Here is an 18,363-nt window from a genome sequence, read left to right as displayed (position 1 = left end):
CCCCTTTCAATGCAGTGACCAGCGTACATGCCCCCTTCAATGCAGTGACCAGCGTACATGCCCCCTTTCAATGTAGTGACCAGCGTACATGCCCCCTTTCAATGTAGTGACCAGCGTACATGCCCCCTTTCAATGTAGTGACCAGCGTACATGCCCCCTTTAATGCAGTGACCAGCGTACATGCCTCTTTCAATGCAGTGACCTGCGTACATGCCCCCTTCAATGCAGTGACCAGCGTACATGCCCCCTTTCAATGCAGTGACCAGCGTACATGCCCCCTTTCAATGCAGGGACCAGCGTACATGCCCCCTTTCAATGTAGTGACCAGCGTACATGCCCCCTTTCAATGCAGTGACCAGCGTACATGCCCCCTTTCAATGCAGTGACCAGCGTACATGCCCCCTTCAATGCAGAGACCAGCGTGCGTGCGTGCCCCCTTCAATGCATTGCCCCCCCCCAGACCAGTGCACTTACCTGGAGCCCTGGAGCAGCCGCGGCGGCGCCTTCTCCTCAGTGTCCCGGCGGCCGGCTTCTCTTCAATCCCCCAGCGTCTCCTCGAGTCCTCCTGCTCCCGCCTCCTCCTCGGCCAATGGCATGGGGTTTGCCTTGCGGCCAATCAGGAAGCGTGTATCGGACGCGCTCCCTGGTTGGCCAGGAGGAGGATCTGTGTGACAATTGCGAATTTTCATTCGCTATTGTCACACAATGGGTGGGCTCAGGACGCACTGCTCTGCGCCCCGGGTCCACCCTTTGCATCGCCCTATTAGAGCCTCTGGCTCTAATCAGGTGATGCAAAAAAAAAGCCCCATTGAACTCCATGCGTCCGGTGCCCCTGCATGCAGATTAGGGGGCCGGATGCATGGATGGGGGGGGGGCGGCGCCCCTGCGCCCCCAACGCACCGGCCGCCACTGTAGAGGTGTACAGACAAAACCACCTCTAAACAGATGACAGCAGAAGACGTAGGCTCGCAGAATGCCCGTCTTTGCTTTCAAAACACCTTACTATAAATGTCAATACACATCCCCACCGTAGACAATAGCTGAGGTTGACGTCATTAGCATCTCTTTAGTCTCTCAATGTGTGGAGAAGTCCTCTGCTGCAACAGGCACCTTTAGGCCTGTAACATTGATCCCAGTCTGAGTCTGTATCTTGGGGTGACATGGATTTGAGTCCAAAGCACCACTACTCCATGGTCCTCCAGCATATACCCCCACACAGAGGTGCACTCCCCTACAAGCCAGGGCCCATAGTCCGTGGGCAGGAGGCTGGCCTCCACACTCCTCCAGTAACCCATGACGAACATCCCAGCAAATGGGCGTTCGTCACAGTGGCTGCTGGGAGACTCTGGGAATAACAGTGCCACCAACAGTGACCCAGGTATTGACACAAGTGCTGACACTGCCATTGCTAACCTTCTAAAAATTCTGAATGCTTGGCTGTCCATTGCTTTAACCACTAGCCGACCGCCGCACAACTATTTACTGCGGCGGTCAGCCGCTCCTGGGCAAACCGACATAGGGCAACGTTGCTCGCCTAGGAGCCTGTAGGGGGCGAGTGCGCACCGCCGGACGCGCTCTTCTGCCACTGCTCGTTCACAGTGATCCCCGCGCTTGTGACCAGCGGCTCCGATGTCCGCCGGTCACTCGCGATCTTCCGTAGGAGAGGGAGAAAGGCAGACGGCTGATGTAAACACAGCCGTCTGTCATTCTCCCTGATGTAAGTGCAGAGACTATACAATCCTGCTATATAGGATTGTATGTCTCTGTGGTTACATCACAAGCCATGCCCCCCACACTTAAAATCACGCCCCTAGGGATACATTTAACCCACTGATCACCAATAAAGCTAACCCCTTCCCTGCCAGTGTCATTTTTACAGTAACAGTGCATATTTATAGCACTGCTTACTGTAGTAATGTCACTGGTACTCCCAAAAGTGTCAAAAATGTCAGTCAGGGGTCCGATCTGTCCGCTGCAATGTCGCAGTCCCGCAAAAAAAATCGCATTACTAGTTAAAAAAAACATTAAAAATGACATAAATCTTTCCCGTAGTTAGTAAACACAATAACTTTTGCGCCAAACCAATCCGAAAACACTTATTGCGATTTTTTTTTTACCAAAAATATGTAGCAAAAAACAAATTGGCCTAAAATGTTAAAAAATTTTGATTTTTACATTTTTTTGAGAATTTCATATAAAAAATGTGAAAAATATTGTTATTTTTTCAAAATTGTCGCTTTTTTTTTGTTTATAGCGCAAAAAATGAAAATCGCACAGGTGATCAAATACCACCAAAAGAAAGCTTTGTTTGTGGGAAGAAAAGGACGTCAATTTTATTTGGGTACAGCGTCGCACGTCCGCGCAATTGTCCGTTAAAGTCACGCAGTGCCGAATCGCAAAATAGGGCCTGGTCTTTGAGCAGCCAAATCCTACGGGGCTTAAGTGGTTAAAACATAGAAACATAGAAAAGTTAAAGCAGAAAAAAGACCAAGTGATCCATCAAATCTGCCCCCTTTTTTTTTTTTTAAGTACATTTTTTATTCTTTGGTGTTAACTTTTTAGTCAGAGTATGAATCTACGTTTGTCCAAGCATTCTGGCGTGTAACACATGCAGCAGCAAGTGAAGCCTCAACTCATGATCTGATGATTGGTTTCAGTTAGCTAACACAAACTGTTTTGAAGCAATTCGACCAGTTTGACCACCAGACAACTATCATTTTTAGGAGAAGCCTGCAATAGTAGCTTCCATGTTTTCTCAGTACAGGACTCATGTAAATACTCATTGATGTGTTGTATTTTATTCATGTACAACGGTCTTGGTAATATATTCTTTCAGATAAAATATTTGGGTTAAAAGAATGAAAATTATTGATTTAAAAAAAAAAAATCTTTTTAGTGTCTCAAAAGATTCTCAGCCATGTTAGGATTAATCCATATATATATTTTTTTTTTTTTCTTTAAGCCCTTTACTGCTTGATAGGAGCTATTCTATTTGCTATGATGCTGTCATCATAAGACCAATGGAGGCTGATCTGCTCCTGGAAAGGGAGGAGAGCGAGCTGATGTAGAATCTACCCCCTCCCCCTCCCGTTCTTTCTGTCTCCTCCATTGCACATCCACAATAGCTGATGTTTCAGCTTCTGAACCTGTATCAGTTGTGAGCTCTTTATTAACAATCTCCTACATCACTACAAGCATGACCACTGTATCTGGGATTACATCACACAGTACATTGCAGGAATGAAAAACCAAATCAACTTGACAAGCCTCTAAATGTGTAAAAATTTAGATTTTTCAAGGATTTAAACTAATGATTTTTAGTTATGTATACCAGGCAAAAGACGAGTGACCTAGAAGACCATTTTTCATTATAATTTCATTTCCACACTGCCGAATCTTCCCTTTGGAAAGGTATGTACATTAAAACGATGTTTCTCTAAATGTAGTGATTGAATGAATTATTGTTTGCAATCACCCTTTTAATTGTGTATTTGTGTTTATGTTTACAGTCATGCTTAATCACAGACCATCGGAGAATAACATTAGTTGTCTTATGCTACACATTCTACAATAAAACTGTATCAGTTACGTTTTTTTAATGTGCATTTTTGTGATTTTTTGAAGCTGACAAAAGATTGTCAGTGATTATTGTTCAGCAAAATGTTAATTGATATATTGTATGACAAGCCACACCTATATTTTTCTTTTTTAATATGCTTCATTATTTAAAAACATTGGTGAGCCCATTTTCTGTTTCTATCTTTCTGTCTCACTGGGGAATCATGTGACAACCTCTATCTCACTCTCGCTGATGGTGCGGTACCTACTCCCATTTTTCAGTGGCCACTGTCCACAATAGCTGAATATAAATTAGGACAGGGCCTTGTGTGTCAAACACCAGCCTGAGTGGCATCAAAAGTTTTGGATACACCAGGTTATCAAAATGGGAGGAAGACAGGGTCAAAATTAGCAATAATTATTCTCTAGCTGTTCTGTACTAGAACTACAAACATCAGCATGCAGCACTGAAAGCTGTTTTTTTTTTTCATAGACTTCTTCCCCCCACCCCCAAAAATGGCCTTTATGAGCAAATCACGTGCTGTATATATCTAGAGTATCAAAAATGATGGGTCCCTTTATATGTTATTGCAGTTATGTTAAAGGTATATGATACATTCGTCTTATCTAAAATGCTTTGCTGTTTTTAAAAAAATTGGGACACTTCCCAAAATGTAAGGAACGTATGTTCAGTTTGCATGTTAAAATTATATACAGTATGTAGTAATCTACAAAACTGGCACTGGTCCCCCCCCCCCCCCCCCACAATTTAGGCCCCATTATACAGCCAGATTTGGTGCTTCCTGATAGTACCAAGGCCAGGTTTGTTCCTTCCTGACAAGTGAATCTATCTATTGGGAAAAGCTGCAAAGTTGCAAGTGCAGAGGGCTTGAAATATCATCCTTATCTTTGCTGAATGCAAGCCGAAAAGAATGAAAATACTTTTTTAATTTTCCTATATACTGTCAGTGAATGTTTTACACTCCAGGGGAGGCATATTATCTGCCTTGCCTATGTGCAATGCAGTATCTGGCACTACTTGGCTACAACTCACAGACAACCAACTGTGTAATGTATGAAACAAGTGACAAAAACGTTATTATTTCTCACATTCCCCTTTTGTGTAATCTACACTCCACAAGACATATAAAGTTATCTTAGCCACACCAAAACAATGTTCTAGCTATGTGCTGACTTCATGCCACAGCCAGCAAACCATTTGATTTTTGGAACATGTAGCAGAAATATGCTACTGTCTTTTATATTTTCATGCATATTTTACCAGATATGAGAGGCATAAGACCTATTTTGGCTGCACAACATGGTTTATGACAAGTAGTAGGCATTGTTTCTATTACACACTGTTGTAAATATTTTGCAGGCCAAGAAGCTATCTTGGATACATGCAATTCACTTTTTGGCTATCTGGCTACAATCCAAAGACAAGTAGCAGGAAGTTGTGTCTTTCATCCTGTTGGAATAGACGCAGTGATGGTGAACCTTGGCACCCTAGATGTTTTGGGACTACATTTCCCATGATGCTCAACTACAGTGCAGAGTGCATGAGCATCATGTGAAATGTAGTTCCAAAACATCTGGGGTGCCAAGGTTGACCATCTACAGGCTAGGACAGTGATGGGAAACCTTGGCACTCCAGATGTTTTGGAACTACATTTTCCATGATGCTCCTCCACTCTGCAGTGTAGTTGAGCATCATGGGAAATGTAGTTCCAAAACATCTGGGGTGCCAAGGTTTGCCATCACTGTCCTAGCCTGTAGACGGTCAACCTTGGCACCCCAGATGTTTTGGAACTACATTTCACATGATGCTCATGCACTCTGCACTGTAGTTGAGCATCATGGGAAATGTAGTTCCAAAACATCTGGGGTGCCAAGGTTTGCCATCACTGGGCTAGGAGGACCATAAGACCTTTCACATGCAGTGCATTATACTGGCTACCTGGTATCAGGCACCAGGTAGTCAAAAGTGTATTTGGAAGCAGTAGCAAAGAGTTGCTTTTACTCTTCTTACCGCTGGAACATGCACTGCAGAACAAGAATAGAATACATTTCTTGTCTGCATCCAATGCATTATGATGGCTACTTAGCTACAGTCTACAGGGAGCAAACTATAGGTTTTAGAACAGGGAGCCTCTCTTTTCTCAGACTGTCAGAGCTTATTCTTCATGCCAGGAGGGAAAGAATACCTAATTTGTCAGCAAGCAATGCATTGTGCTGGCTATTTGGCCACAGCCTTAATACAGCTATGTGTCAGTTTTTAAACATGTTTTAGAAAATCACTTTCCTTTTTCATATTGTCAGAGCATAGTCTATACTTACTCATGACCTCTGCTGTCTGTGTTATTTACTCCTTACTTATTGCTGACCCCTGCACTTGGTCATACTTAGTTCTGACCTCTGCTCTGCTCTCTGTGCTTTACTGCTCTCTCAGTGTTACCCATTCCTGACCTCTGTTCTCTTTGCACTTCTTACACCTGATCCCTGCACTCTGTGCATTACTTACTTCTGATCTCTTTACTCTGTTAGTTACTAACTACAGACCACAAATCTCTGTGCTGCGCTTGTTTCCCTTCCGCATACCTGAGACATTATGTCTTAATGCCTTTTGTGGGGGTGGTTATAATGGGGTGTTATTTTGTGAGTGTAGTTAAAATCGGTGTGGACAGTCCCTGGATTTCATTTTTAAAATCTGGTAATCTCACTCCAGGCAGATTTCACCTCATTTGGGTTTCTTCGATTTGATAGTAAATGGGTACTATGCTCACTACCTTATTGCAACTCCTCATTCCTTGTACAACCAATGTTTGCAAGCATATTAAACAAAGAAAATTGGTCACTTTATACTAGAATATTCCTGTGAAAAACTTTTTTTCTCACAAAGCCATAGCTGATAAATGAATGAACCCATCCTTCACTACTGAGGCACCTAAGAAATCATTGGTTAACCAGATTGTCTTTTAATTAAGGAAAACTGAGAAACTATGAGAAAAGGAAGCATACCCTAAAATTGCATAATATTGGGGACCTATATGTAGTTCTACAGTTACGTTAAGGTTTGTCCCATCCATAAAGTTATAACTACTTCACTAAGTATATGGGAACTTCTTGGCAATATATTTTAGAATGTACAAATGTAACAAAAGCACACAGGAAACTGTCACTGTTCCAGTTCTTTATTTTACATATTTGTACTGTTATTTTTGTTTGAAACAATTTCTGTGACTGTGAACATATATGCACTTGTACACTTATGTACAATTGTTCAATAAACAGAGTTAGAAAAAGAAAAAAAAACAGAAATGTTCCTATTTACCAGGCCTCTTCCAGATGATACTGTAATGGACTCCTTTGGCGACACCATAGGGGAGGACATTAACTCTTGTAAGTATGAGTTAATATAAATGATTCCTCCCTTAAAAACTATATGAATATTTTATATCGATTTCTATATTTCTTGCTTAGCCACCTCAACTACGTGTGATTCCCATCACAAGAGAAAAACACTTGTGGCTCCAGACATTAACATCTCCTTGGATCAGAGCGAAGGTTCCTTGCATTCTGATGATTTCCTAGATGCACCTGATGACTTGGACATCAATATAGATGATATAGAGACCCCAGATGAAAGCGATTCTTTGGAGTATTTGGCCAATGGAAATGACTTGGAATGGGAAGGTAAATGCTGGACTATACACTATAATATATTTCATGCAATAAAGAGTAGAATTTTTCGTACAAATAACTTTAGTAACTCAGGTAAATAACTTTGATAGTTAAGTGTGGTGGAAGCTATAAAGTACTTTCAAGGCAGAAAAAACCTATCCTCAGGCTGTTTAAAAGTAGTGTAAAGTGAAGTATCTGTTAAAAATACATACTGTAGTTACATAGTTGGTAAGATTGAATAAGGACAATAGTCCATCCAGTTCAACCTATGCTTGTGTGTGTGTGTGTGTGTGTGTTCGTGTAGATAATTATTCCTCATATCCCTGTGTATTGTGTTCAATAAGATGCATGTCCAAGAGTCTTTTGAATCTATCAATACTTCCTGTTCACACTACTGATTGTGGAAGAGAGATCCACATCCTTACTGCCCTGACAGTGAAAAACCCCTTACGCAAATTAAGGTTAAACCACCTCTCTTCACTGTCACACAGTGTTGTTTGCATAACTCACCCTGTGATTCATGAAGATACCCAGTCAAGGTGATGTGACTGCTCTCTCCTCCCTTCTTTTTTGCATTTGTAACAAATTTGACTTTTCTTAGTTTCGAGCCACCACTTGGCCTGCACCTGGGACCTGAGTTCTTGTTCAGTGTGGTTCCTGTCCCACAGGTTTTCACATTATGGTAACGCATGGCAACATTTTGCTTGGGACCTTACATATGCACTTGGGAACTAGCGGACCTATTGATCCTAATGAAAAGGAAGATAATGAGATTTCCACGGCTTGTTTGAGACAGTCAGATGCTGCAGACCAGGATGGTGCTGTTGGCAGGGGACACAATAAAAAAAGCCATCACCACAGAGCTTTATAGCCTGGGGGTAGCAGCATGAGGCAGTGCCACCAGATATATTGGGATGGCTGCTTCCTGCTGTTCCCCCTAGCTGCTTCTTAGATTCTCCTCAACTTTTACTGGCACTTACTTCTCACTATGCTCCAGCTGTTGGAATTTAACTGCCTGTTTCACCCTGCAGCAAATTCAAAATAGTATGGTTAAATAATTCTCCTGGCTGATCATAGCCAGATTAGCAGAGGAGGATAAGGAAGAAGGCGCAGTAGCACTGGCAGACAACAGGCTGCTCGGCACCTAGGATGAGAAAGATAAGGAAGGCTTTGTCAACTGCTTTACTTCTTGTGTGCTGTGGCTGTATTGTGGACCAAGGCTTTGTCCTGTAGGACTTGCTTCCCCCATCTACCTCTACATGCAGCCCATCTGTATCTCACATTAGGCCTGCCTGCCATTTTGTTTTGAAGGTAATTGCATACTTTTATTGAAGCTGTGGTAATGTATGTTGCTTTGGTGCACAGCAGTGTACATGCGGCATACAAAGGAATGGTAAAAAAATGTTTTGTTGTTTTTTTTAAATCCTAGAACAAAAAAACAATGAACCACTAAGGCTCCATTCACACTACCGCAACTTGTCAGGCGACTTGTCAGCCTGACAAGTCGCGGTCCCTCGCGGTCCATTGACTGCTACAGGACCCATTCTAATAGGAGCGACACAAGTTGCTCCGACTTAGAAAAAGGGTCCTGTACTACTTCGGGGCGAAGTCGGAGCGACTTGCATAGACATTCATTATATGAAATCCGTGCAAGTCGCGCCAAAGTCGCGGTGCACGGGACTTCACAAGTCGCCCCTGAAGTAGTACAGAGTTGTGCCGCTGCAGTGTGAATGGGCTCTAAATGAAAGAAAAACAATTAAAAAAGTAAAACACACACACACAAAATGGGCTACAAGGAGTGGACCAGCAGCTAAACAGCAATAACAGTTGACAAAGCAAAAGGGTAGTCTTAAGAAGAACGATTGTCATACCTTCCAACTTATAATATATAAAGTGCCTTGCGAAAGTATTCGGCCCCCTTGAACTTTGCGACCTTTTGCCACATTTCAGGCTTCAAACATAAAGATATAAAACTGTAATTTCTTGTGAAGAATCAACAAGTGGGACACAATCATGAAGTGGAATGAAATGTATTGGATATTTCAAACTTTGTTAACAAATAAAAAACTGAAAAATTGGGCGTGCAAAATTATTCAGCCCCCTTAAGTTAATATTTTGTAGCGCCACCATTTGCTGCGATTACAGCTGTAAGTCGTTTAGGGTATGTCTCTATCAGTTTTGCACATCGAGAGACTGAAATTTTTGCCCATTCCTCCTTGCAAAACATCTTGAGCTCAGTGAGGTTGGATGGAGAGCGTTTGTGAACAGCAGTTTCTCGATTGGATTCAGGTCTGGACTTTGACTTGGCCATTCTAACACCTGGATATATTTATTTGTGAACCATTCCATTGTAGATTTTGCTTTATGTTTTGGTTCATTGTCTTGTTGGAAGACAAAGCTCCGTCCCAGTCTCAGGTCTTTTGCAGACTTCATCAGGTTTTCTTCCAGAATAGTCCTGTATTTGGCTCCATCCATCTTCCCATCAATTTTAACCATCTTCCCTGTCCCTGCTGAAGAAAAGCAGGCCCAAACCATGATGCTGCCACCACCATGTTTGACAGTGGGGATGGTGTGTTCAGGGTGATGAGCTGTTTTGCTTTTACGCCAAACATAACGTTTTGCATTGTTGCCAAAAAGTTTGATTTTGGTTTCATCTGACCAGAGCACCTTCTTCCACATGTTTGGTGTGTCTCCCAGGTAGCTTGTGGCAAACTTTAAATGACACTTTTTATGGATATCTTTAAGAAATGGCTTTCTTCTTGCCACTCTTCCATAAAGGCCAGATTTGTGCAGTATACGACTGATTGTTGTCCTATGGACAGAGTCTCCCACCTCAGCTGTAGATCTCTGCAGTTCATCCAGAGTGATCATGGGCCTCTTGGCTGCATCTCTGATCAGTCTTCTCCTTGTATGAGCTGAAAGTTTAGAGGGACGGCCAGGTCTTTGTAGATTTGCAGTGGTCTGATACTCCTTCCATTTCAATATTATCGCTTGCACAGTGCTCCTTGGGATGTTTAAAGCTTGGGAAATCTTTTTGTATCCAAATCCGGCTTTAAACTTCCCTACAACAGTATCTCAGACCTGCCTGGTGTGTTCCTTGTTCTTCATGATGCTCTCTGCGCTTTAAATGGACCTCTGAGACTATCACAGTGCAGGTGCATTTATACAGAGACCTGATTACACACAGGTGGATTCTATTTATCATCATTAGTCATTTAGGTCAACATTGGATCATTCAGAGATCCTCACTGAACTTCTGGAAAGAGTTTGCTGCACTGAAAGTAAAGGGGCTGAATAATTTTTCACGCCCAATTTTTCAGTTTTTTATTTGTTAACAAAGTTTGAAATATCCATACATTTCGTTCCACTTCATGATTTTGTCCCACTTGTTGTTGTACAGTTTTATATCTTTATGTTTGAAGCCTGAAATGTGGCAAAAAGTCGCAAAGTTCAAGGGGGCCGAATACTTTCGCAAGGCACTGTATATATTCCAAATAACACAACCATGCCACGGTCCTGGTTACAGGTACCACAAAAATTTAATTTGCAGAAAATGATTGGCTTATTTTAACTTCTATTGTTCATTTTGTTAATGGCTTTTCAAAATAACAAATGCAGTAATACAGAAATTGGATAAAGTTTAGTGCAGCATAACACTTGTGGTAGTAAAAAAAAAAAGCACATTTTGTTTGGAGATGTACACATGGACCAAACAAAAGGGGTTTGGGATCCAAAGAGGGACAGTCCCTCCAAGTGTGGGACTGTTGGGAGCTATGATGGTACTGTCCATAGTAATATGAACACAAGGGGACACAAAGATTTGAACTACTACACTCCAATCCACAGTAAATTAGTATAATATAGCACACAGTATAGCACAATATCTTTCCCTACACGGATTATTAAACTCTCACCAGCTCAAACCTACATACTGATTTGGCTGCTGGGTGAGCCCACCATTTTTTAGTAAGGAGGCTGGCACATACAAAATGATTGGCCATTCTAAGCCTGCTGACCCAAGTTTAAAGGCCAGGCTTTGCATTATGGATGTAAAAAATTTAGTCCACTGAATTTCTGCATAAATTCTCTGGTACCATTACCTGTAGAATTTGCTATGAACCACAGCATGTTCCTAGCTTTAGAGTGGAATATTTTTCTAGCTAGTTACCTAGCAATGCTGCATTGTGAAATGAAAGGCTAGTTTTGACAACATATTGGTGAGGGAATAATTGGTTATTTTGCTGTTAAATCAGGTTTTGGGAAATGATCCACTGATCCCCCTAGTTCGGATATGTCTTTAACCATTTTCTGAAAGAAAGTTTGGAGTTGCCACTGGTAAACGTTTTCTGAAATGGCTAGTAGCCTGGCTGTTATACTGACTCTCTGAGTCATTGTCCCTAAAGTCTAAACTAGTATGCAGATCAGGAAAATCGGAATGAAATCAAAACTTCTAATCATCATGCTTATTTTGGAAAGACGACCAGACTACTAGCATTTTCAGAAAGAAATCTCTCTCATTACAGGTTCATTGAAATCATTCCTGCTGCTACTACTACTAATAGTAACTATTTTTATTATTATTGCATTTGTGATGTTCACTAAAAATGACTATATTTATATATATATTTTTTCAGATGACACGCCTGTTGCAAGTGGCAAGAAAATACCCGGGTACAGCGCAGACCTGTTTGATGATGAAGAAGATGAAGGGGGGGAAGCTACAAATGGACGCTTGTGGAGAACAGTTGTTATTGGAGAGCAAGAGCATCGTATTGACCTACAAATGATAAAACCATATATGAAAGTGGTTACACATGGAGGTAAGGCTTTAACTGATAATACCAGTGTCTAATATTTGTACTATTTATAACCTTTTGTGGCTGAGTTTTTTTTTCCTCTCTTGTGTACAGGATACTATGGTGAAGGGCTAAATGCCATCATTGTATTTGCTGCTTGTTTTCTGCCAGACAGTGGCTGCCCTGATTACCATTATATCATGGAGAATCTATTTCTGTAAGTAAAGATTACATTTTCATAGTAACCACACTAAGACCTTCTTATAATGAACTATATATTATACATATTTGTCACTGCTTTTATATACCTGTATGTCTTAGATGTGGTGTTTGCATTTGTTTTCTTTTTCTAGGCTTTCATTTATTTACTTTAACCTGTTAATCCAACCAGTAAGTCTTTTATTTTTCAGTTACTTTAACAGACCAAGCTGTCTAGCAAAAGTGGAAGTTAGTGGGCTGAAACAAACAATTTATCACTTACAGGGGTGCTTACAATGGTCAGCTTTATTCATTTATGTAAAACGTTTACTCCTGATTCCAACCTCTATATAATTATTAAACAAATTGACTAGCATTGGCCCAAAGACAGAACCCATGGGCACACTACTGAAGAAGGGAGCTTGACTCCCGAAACGCGTTAGCGGTCATAATTTTCAGGACATGTTCTAACATACGTGTGACGGGAATTTGTAACACGATTTCCATTCTTCATGTTTGTGAGTATGCAGTCAGCATTTTATTAAATCATTTAAAACAGTACCACGGGTAATGCACTAGGTGTTTTTGCGTCTCCTTTTCCTTTCTTTAAAGTGGAGTTCCAACCAAAGGTGCAACTTCCGCTTTAAGCACTCCTCACCCATTACATGCCACATTTGGCATGCCATTTCTTTTGGGGGGGGGGGGGCAGGTATCTAGTTTTGACAGGTACCCAGCTCCCACTTCTGCTCGGGCCTCCTAGGCTACTCGAGCGAAAGTTGTCCTCTCCCTCCCTGCAATCTTCTGGGAAAGGTCACAGGTCCCAGAAGATTGCCACTGAGGAGGGGAGTGGCGAGAGAGAGGAGTGAGGCTTTGGGCAGCTGCATCGCTGAATCATGGGACAGGTGAGTGTGTGTTTATTAAAAGTCAGCAGCTACGCTTTTTGTAGCTGCTGACTTTAATAAACTTAAAAAATAGTGTAACTCCACTTTAAGTATCTCTAGTCTCTTTTTTATTTGGTTTTCAATCAACCACAAAGGTACCTTTGGTGAAACATCAATAATATTTCTGTTAAGACTATCAAATCTATTGTTTTCACCTGTAAAAACTGAATAGAAAAGATTTAAAACATCTGCCTTTTCCCTGTCATTTGTTACCAGCTTCCTGCGTTCATCCCTTATGGGGCTATCAGTTCTTTCATAACGTTTTTACTAGTGATCGACTGATATCGTTTTTTCGTTGCCGATACTGATATTTTGGTCATCGCATATCGGTATCAGCCAATATTGGCCGATATTTTAGTACATTTAAAATTTTGCAAAATAAGCACAAATTTCGACACAAATCTGTTACTGAACATTACAAACTTTATTGAATAACAAGTTTAACATTAAGGGCTCTTCTTCACACCTTAACTGCATGAGAACTGATAGGAAAACTTCAATTGCAGGGACATTTAGTTTCACATCATTCTGATTGTGCATTAATGCATAATAAACTGCTGCAGTAGTGCACTCAATCACTGCAATAATTTTAAATCACTACAGTCTGTTCAAAACTGCTAGAAAAAAAGCTAGGCAACACAACAGCTACACAGTGGATTGGACTGGAGTCAGTGGACTACCTCTGCAGCATGGCACTCACTGCAACTACTGCAGTCAGTGCTAAACTGCTAGAAAAAAAGCTAGACAACCGCAAGACAGTAGATTGGAGTCAGTGGACTACCTCTGCAGTAGGGCACTCACTGCAACTACTGCAGTCAGTGCAAAACTGCTAGAAAAAAGCTAGGCAACACAACACCTACACAGTGGATTGGACTGGAGTTAGTGGACTACCTCTGCAGTATGGCACTCACTGCAACAACTGCAGTCAGTGCTAAAGTGCTAGAAAAAAAAACTAGACAACAGCAAGACAGTGGATTGGAGTCAGTGGACTACCTCTGCAGCATGGCACTCACTGCAACTACTGCAGTCAGTGCAAAACTGCTAGAAAAAAAGCTAGGCAACACAACACCTACACAGTGGATTGGACTGGAGTTAGTGGACTACCTCTGCAGTATTGCACTCACTGAAACTACTGCAGTCAGTGCTAAACTGCTAGAAAAAAAACTAGACAACAGCAAGACAGTGGATTGGAGTCAGTGGACTACCTCTGCAGTAGGGCACTCACTGCAACTACTGCAGTCAGTGCAAAACTGCTAGAAAAAAAGCTAGACAACAGCAAGACAGTGGATTAGAGTCAGTGGACTACCTCTGCGGTAGGGCTCTCACTGCAACTACTGCAGTCAGTGCTAAACTGCTAGAAAAAAGCTAGGCAACAGCTACACAGTGGATTTGAGTGGACACTACTCTTTTTAATACTCCCAGTTAAGTAGAACCAGGGCTTTTTTTCAGCGGGAATGTGGGGGAACGCAGTTCCGGCACCTCCAGGACTGACTATATGTAATGGCAAAGGGTGCTGGGGTGTGCTGCAGGGTCTATTGATAATAACTGCTGGGGGATCTATTCTAACTGGAAGGGATATATTTTTGCAGGGGGGTCTGTTGTTACTGAGATCTATTGTTGCTGCTGTGGGGTCTATTGTTGCTGGGATGGGTCTTATGTTGCTGGGGGGTCAGTTGTTGCTGGGAGAGATCTACTGTTGAGGGAGGGGCCTATTGATGCTGACTGTAGGGAGATATGTTGTTGTTGCTGCTGGGAGTCTATTGTTGTTGAGGGGGAAATTTTGTTGCGGGTGGTCCATTGTTGTTAGAGGGATCTATTGTTGCTGGCTGCAGGGGATTTATTTTACTGCTTTTCTTGTTATCATTCCCAAATTCCATACACATTACTTAACACCACAAAATGATACTTGGTTCTGTATTGTCTTTAAGGGCAGTATTGGGAGGTGGGTAAGGGATGGAACCAAGGAACGGTGCTTGGAGGTGGGTAGAGGGTGGAGAAAAGAGGTACCTCTAAAAGAGGGAGTTCCTGCACCTATTCTCTGAGAAAAAAAGTGAGTAGAACAATATTATACTGCAGAAAGCAGAACATTTCAGCATGTTTGGGTGGCTGGCTAGCACCCTATTGTGGGTTGGTGGCTGACACCTGGCAGTGTAGGTTGCTTGCTGGCACTCTGTTGGGGGTTGGTGGCTGACGCCTGGCAGTGTGGGTTGCTTGCTGGCACCCTGTTGTGGGTTGGTGGCTGACACATGGCAGTGTGGGTGGCTTGCTTGCTGGCACCCTGTTGTGGGTGGCTGGCTTGCTGGAACACTGTGGTGGATGGCTGGCTTGCTGGAACACTGTGGTGGGTGGCTCAAGGGCTGGCTTGGGGTCACCCTGTTGTGTGGGTGACTGGCTTGGTGTCACTCACTCACCCTGGCCTGTTGTGGGTGGCTGCTGGCTTGCTAGAATACTATGTGGACACTGGTCACGGTGGCGGGTGGCTGGCTTGTGGCTGGATGCTGGCCGGCTGGTACCCTGTTCTGTTGTGGGTCGGCTGGCACCCTGTGGTGAATGGCAGAGGCCAGGGCCTCTGGGTGGATGGCTGGCACCGTGACCGGACGGGACTGTAGCTGGCTGCACACGAGGCTGTCCGAGGCATGGGAGGCGGTCTTAAGGCAGAGAATGCGTGCAGCTCCGGGTGAAATGGCGTCACGTATGGGCCGCGCAGGCGTGGGAAGCGGTGTTAGAAGGCAGAACGCGTGCGCGCAACGTATGCAATGACGTCACAAAAATATTGGCAATATCGGTAAATCCAAAGGCCGATTCTGATATATCGGGGAAAGTGCATATCGACCCTCGATATATCGGTGTTGCCGATAATCGGTCAATCTTTAGTTTTTACTATTGATAGATTTTAAAAATGTTAGAATTTGTTTTACTTGCTCTAGCAATGTGTTTATTTTTATTCTAATTTAGCCACCCTAATTGCTACCTTACATTTCTTGTTGCATTTCTTGTAAATCTGACCTCATGCACATTTTGCTAACTCTACTAGACTCCTTTCCTCCTGGCAGCAACATTTTGGCTGAAAAAATTCTTGATGCTTTTAATTGTGTGCAATGCATTTAGGCATGTCAATTGCTTGGGCATTAATTCATTTCATTGGCTAGAATAATTTGGCATTAATGAATTTCATTCTGGCCATTAAAATAAATTGGCACTCAAACGCTAAACACGCCTAGCTTCAATTTAGGCATGTTTAGGCGTGTTTACATGCATTTAACACGCACTGCTTCTGGACACAGTGGGTGTGGGATTTTTTTTCTGCCTCTACATGCCCCTGTCTCTGAATATAGGTTAACATGCAGGGGCGTTTAGCGGCATAAAAAAATGCCAGACCCCCCTGGGAGCAGCAGAAAAAATATCCAGTATCCACGAGACCCTAAAGGCCTGTTTTTTTTTATAAAATAGAATGTAACCCCAATTTTGCTCTTTTATGCTTGTTACCCAGCAGAATGCAATGGTTATTGCACTTGTTTATTTCATCTTTAAAATCCTCCAAATTTAATTGTGTGCTTTTATACAACTATTTGGTCCTATTTTTTGAAATTTAGAATTCTTGTCATACTAACATGCTTTGCTTTACTTAACTTAGGGCAAACGAGGTTACCCCATGGGGAGAGGCGGTATCTGGGGGCCCATTTTTAAAAAGGGCTTCCAGATTCTGATGAGTCACCCCCAGGGTTGTGGATAAGAGGTCCTTGTAATAATCAATATAGGGGCAAGGTACTTTTCTAAGGGGGCCCACCTGGGCACTTCCCAGCCACCCTCAGAGAGGAAGCCACATATTATTTCAGATGGCTTCAAGGTGGTGAGGTTCAAGACAGATGGTTTGAACAGAATCAGTGAAAGCTAGTGGCTGACTGGACACCAAGCTAGCAATCTGAGCTGGCAGCAAACAGTAACATAATCAGTTAATCAGGCAAGGGCAGTAGAATAATCAATTATCCAGGTAGGGGTCAGGACAGGAGGCAATTAGTTGTGTAGTACCTCTCCACTTTGTCCCCATTACCGTCAACCCACTGACTCTCTGCCCAAGAGATTGCCAATCACTTCAGAAACAGGATTTTTGAGGACATCCCCACTGTACAGATATCTTCCCCACTTGACATACCTTGTCTAACAGCACATTCAATACTTTCCTCTTTTGACCCTACTACTACTGAAGAGGTTACCAAACTTTGACCACATGGTGGTCCCTTTTTTTTTATTGCAAAGTTTGCTACAAATGTTTTACAGTATAGCGGTGTACAGAGAGTTAATCCCAAATTTCTAGTGTTAACATGTAGTCTCACCCCTTTGGCACCTCTTGGATTATATACATGTGAAAGCTATGGGGATTTAAACAGGAATAACTTATTTCTTATTGTGAGGGAACAACTTCTAACCTATGCTCTCTCGTTAATATATTCAATCTCTCCCTCTCCACTGGCACCTTTCCCTTACCTCTAAAAGCATGCACAGGTCACCCCTATACTTCAAAAGCCCACATTGGAACCCACCAACCTGAACAACCTAAAACTTGCACCCATTTACTTTGAGAATGCTTAGTCTACAACTGTCTGAGATTCTACCTCACTAAAAACAACCTTGTCTACCTCTTAAAATCTGGCTTTCGTTTGCAGCACTCCATGGAAATTACCCTACTAAAACTCACTAATGCATTACTAACACCAACTGTCACTACTTCATACTTTTACTACTCAACCTTTTTGTAGCCTTTGATACTGTTGACCACCTGCTCCTCCTCAATAAACTCCATTCCCTTGGCCTCCAAGATTCTGCTCTTGCCTGTTATCTACAACCCTGTCTCCTCCTCTCCACTTCTTCTTTCTATAGGGGTCCCCCAAGGCTCTGTTCTTGCACCCATTCTCTTCTGTATCTACACTTCCTCTCTTGGTCATGGCTCCTACTTCTTCCAATACTATCTTTACACCAATGACACCCAAATGTATCGCTCTACTCCTCACCTCACTCCTTAAGCCTCTTCTTGCATTACTAACTTACTAACTGACATATCAACATGGATGTCATAACACTTCCTCAAACTAAATCTTTCTAAAACCAAGCTTGTAATATTCCCAGGACAGGACTATTAAGTGTACTAATTAGTCCTTCTATGCAAGAAGATTAAGTGCATAGTGTCT

At 42.4% G+C, this 18,363-nt stretch overlaps 1 protein-coding gene across 1 annotated transcript in view; it reads left to right on the top strand.

The window, feature by feature from the left end:
- Positions 1 to 3,367: 3,367 nt before the first annotated feature.
- ATCAY (ATCAY kinesin light chain interacting caytaxin) overlaps positions 3,368 to 18,363 on the top strand; it is a 161,625-nt gene continuing 146,629 nt past the window's right edge. Inside the window, exons 1-5 of the mRNA XM_082257121.1 lie at positions 3,368 to 3,411; positions 6,896 to 6,960; positions 7,042 to 7,254; positions 11,877 to 12,062; positions 12,153 to 12,255. Coding sequence (XP_082113247.1) covers positions 6,918 to 6,960; positions 7,042 to 7,254; positions 11,877 to 12,062; positions 12,153 to 12,255 — 545 coding nt within the window. The 5' untranslated portion in view covers positions 3,368 to 3,411; positions 6,896 to 6,917. The remainder of the gene's footprint in view (positions 3,412 to 6,895; positions 6,961 to 7,041; positions 7,255 to 11,876; positions 12,063 to 12,152; positions 12,256 to 18,363) is intronic.

Source organism: Pelophylax lessonae, assembly GCF_965119305.1.
Source record: "Pelophylax lessonae genome assembly, chromosome: 1".
In the NCBI taxonomy this organism is placed as follows: domain Eukaryota; kingdom Metazoa; phylum Chordata; class Amphibia; order Anura; family Ranidae; genus Pelophylax; species Pelophylax lessonae.
The sequence above is the reverse complement of the archived record's forward strand: the minus strand, read 5'-3'. Positions and strand labels throughout refer to the sequence as shown.